At 34.5% G+C, this 3,863-nt stretch overlaps 1 protein-coding gene across 1 annotated transcript; it reads left to right on the forward strand.

The window, feature by feature from the left end:
* The first annotated feature begins 1,415 nt into the window (after window positions 1–1,415).
* LOC116187113 (chalcone synthase 4-like) lies at window positions 1,416–3,291 on the forward strand. The gene is given in 4 exon segments (XM_031515715.1): window positions 1,416–1,627; window positions 1,765–1,938; window positions 1,941–2,072; window positions 2,295–3,291. Coding segments are annotated over 4 exon segments (1,173 nt in total). The 5' UTR covers window positions 1,416–1,446; the 3' UTR covers window positions 2,981–3,291.
* Window positions 3,292–3,863: the final 572 nt, after the last annotated feature.

Raw genomic sequence — 3,863 nt, forward strand, 5'->3', positions numbered from 1 at the left:
TATAATTATAGTACCTTGTTAGTCCTAAATATTATTTAGATATAAAAAGGTACATGATATTTCTTTAGGTTAAAAAGTTGAATAGATAAAAAAATTATAGAATTTTTATATAAATCCATTATTATAAATAAATATACGATACTTCTTTGCAAACAATGACAAAATAGAACTAATAAATAGTTTTACTATCTAATGCAATTAATTTTTGAAGTTGGTCCATTGGATAGGTAGAATAAAAGTCACCAATTTTACTGAGAGGAGACACTATGCTTATTTTTCACTTAGATTGAGGATACAGTGCAAAATTTTGAAGGTAGAGAGGCAAATCTAAAAGCACTTTATAGTTCGGGGAGTAAATTGCATTTATCTATATATTTTAATTCTAAATCTTATTTAAACATTTACATTTGTAACCCTATATAATCATCACATTTCCTTTTCTAATACTATTTATGTCATGGTATATAACTTTATATATGTAGATAGCATTAGGATAATAAATTGATGTTATATATAACTCTAAGGACAATAATTTATATAACACTACATTTAACGCAAGTACAATTGTGTAAACTATATATATAATATCTCTCGTACGGGTTGCGTTCTAATGTTAAATATATTTACAATCAATTCAAAGAATCCCTTGAATCACTCTTTTGAACAATCAATTCATACGTCTCTCATTTTCCACATTTGCAAAAGTCATGACCAATATATTCCTCCTAATAATTAAGCTAATTTTCTCATTGGTCTCCCAACTCATCAAAATCAACATTTGAGAGTCGACGTTATCTTTTTCGTAAGAAAAAGCAAATTAAAGGAGTCGAAAAATTGTAAGACGTGTATGTGATTTTCTTTTAATCAAATTGACATAAAATAATATTCCGTAAGTTCCTTTTCTTTTTTTTTTGGGTGAATTACAAGTAAGATACTTTATAGACCGACACATATACGTAGTATTAATTAATTAATTGAATCCTCGGACAATGAGCTCATGCATAACTATTTTTTCATTTATTTTACAAAGTATTCCTAAGCTATTGCATAACTATTTTTTTTTTTCATTTATTTAATTTCATATTTGCAAAGTTGTGCATCGCCCTTTGGTTTGTCGAGTATTTCAGTATAATATTATAAGTTTTCTCATAATTAAAAATAGTCAACATCATTCTTCCATTCTATATCTTTTCTTTTATGATATAAAGCATTTTGCAATATAAAATGAATATAATATGATTAATGGAAGAGTCATATGGTTGGTAACATGCTAAGACATTTATAATGTGAGTTAAGGTTGCTAAGAACCTATCCAACTACCCAGCCAGCTCTCTCTATTTAAGGATCGAAAGGGCTATCTCATTCCAAAACATGCTATAGAGATCCATTAGTTCCATTACTAGAGCGTCCAGGACCGATATCTTGAGATATATAGTCGAAAAGAGAATGGTTACTGATATCGGGGAAATGAGGGCAAACCAACGGGCTAAAGGCCACGCATCCATCCTAGCCATTGGAACTGCTACTCCCGAAAGCTGTTTCCATCAAGCTGATTTTCCTGACTACTACTTTCGTGTCACAAAAAGCGAACACATGACCGTCCTCAAACAGAAGTTCACTCGCATTTGTGAGTAAATCTAATCATCATCATCATTGTTAAGTGATGCGTGTATTTTTGCTAATATCATAAATATATAAAGCATATATGTATGGTTATAGACAAAAACCCACCTTTGTTTGTAATAATTCTCTCCAATGGTCCAGGCGAAAGGTCGACGGTAAAGAAAAGGTATATGATCTTCACAGAAGAGTTTCTTGAGGAAAACCCTATGTTCTGCTCCCACAGTGCTCCATCTCTTAATGCTCGACAAGACACGCTAATGGACTACATACCAAAGCTAGCTGCGAAAGCAGCATCCAAGGCTATCAAGGAGTGGGGCAACCCAAGTCGATGATCACCCATGTCATCGTATGCACTGTTATTGCATCAGAAATGCCTGGGGTGGACGTTAAGCTGATTAAGCTATTGGGGCTCAATCCATCCGTCAAAAGGATCATGCTCTATCACCAGGGTTTGTTCATAATCTTCGGTCGTCACACACTCGTCATCCGTAACAATAACTTCATTTAGAAAGAACCAATACTTTTACCAACTGAGCATTCATCTCCCAATATTACAAAACATATGAAAATTTCATATTTGAATTTGTGTGATGTCATGATAAATTGCTTATAATTGCTTGTAGTTCGCCCTAACTGTTTGTACGATAAATGTATATATATACCTGAATCAGGTTGCTTTGCTGGTGGAACGGTCCTTCGGATAGCTAAGGATCTCGCGGAGAATAATGCCAATGCACGAGTGCTCGTAGTCAATGCTGAGAGCATTATCGGAGACTTTCGAGGGCCATCTGAGGAAAATATGGCTTCTCTTGTATTGCAGGCAATCTTCGGGGATGGTGCAGCTGCACTGATAATTGGTGCTGATCCGATAGACCAGGTTGAGCGACCCATATTCCAAATTGCATTCACTGCAGAGACCATCATACCTGACACAGAAGATGGTGTCGCAGGAAAGTTACGAGATACGGGTTTAAAATTCATCTTATCAGACAATGTTCCCTCCTTGATTGCTGACAACATTGAGAAGAGCTTGATGGAGGCCTTCGGTCCAATTGGTATCAATGATTGGAACTCAATATTTTGGGCACCTCACCCAGGCGGCCCGAAAATCCTCGACAAAATTGAATCAAAGCTACGATTAACCAAAGACAAGTTAGCGGCTACCAGGCATATGTTGCAAGAGTACGGGAACATGTCTAGCGCCTGTGTGCTATTCATTCTTGATGAGATGAGGAGGAGGTCAAAAGAGGATGGAATGCTCACCACCGGCGAAGGCCTCAAGTGGGGCGTACTTTTCGGGTTTGGCCCAGGCCTTACCGTTGAGACTGTCGTGCTTCGCAGCTGTCCTATCGTGTAGTGATAACCGTACTGTAAGATCAACCTTAATGGTTCGTGTTTGTGCGTGTGTTTTTTTCTTTTCAGTGCACTGGTTCGTTTGTGTCTTAATATCTAGTCAATTCGTTTGCATGGTTTGTTGTGGTTTAAGTAATACAAAATAAATTGTATGTACGCACTCTGGGAAGGCAATCGGTTGCACTATATAATCATAGTACATTACAAAAATTTTTAGTAAGTTACTTGAATTTATCTTGGATTACTAATAGAGAAGGTAAATTGCACGAATTTCAAAGCATATTATATATATTACGAAGTAAAACATTAAAAATTTGAAACAAAAGTACACAAATTTACATGCCGTAAGAGATTTACCATTTAGTAGGCCAACCCAACTTGATTGGATTAGTCGGAGCCCATTAGGCTTCCGGATACCAGGATTCCCAACGAAAATAAGTACCCAAATTTGAAACAACTTAGTGGGCATTTGGTTTTGGAGTAGAGTTATACTCTACTATGATTCATGAGATAGAAACAAAATAGTTGGAAGATTTTATTATTAAAAAATTAGTTGTAATAATAGTTAAAAAAAGTATATAATATAATTTATTATAAAATTGGAAAAAATGACAAAAAAAAGCAATGAAAAGTTTGGAAAATTAATATTCAAAAATTAGTTGTAATAATAGTTAAGCAAAAGTATGTAAGAGAATATATTATTAAATTGAAGACAAAAATAAAAAAATAATGATTGTGTTGTTGAATTCAGAAAAGAATAAAGTGGAGTGGAGTAGAGTTGGATTATGCTTTGTAACAAAACAAAGCCTTAGTTTTTTAGTGAAACACTTAAGTGGAGTTGAAGGAAATCTCTAAGGTAGTTAATCGTACCAAGAAACTGTTGAACC

The sequence above is a fragment of the Punica granatum genome, chromosome 8, assembly GCF_007655135.1.
Source record: "Punica granatum isolate Tunisia-2019 chromosome 8, ASM765513v2, whole genome shotgun sequence".
NCBI lineage: Eukaryota > Viridiplantae > Streptophyta > Magnoliopsida > Myrtales > Lythraceae > Punica > Punica granatum.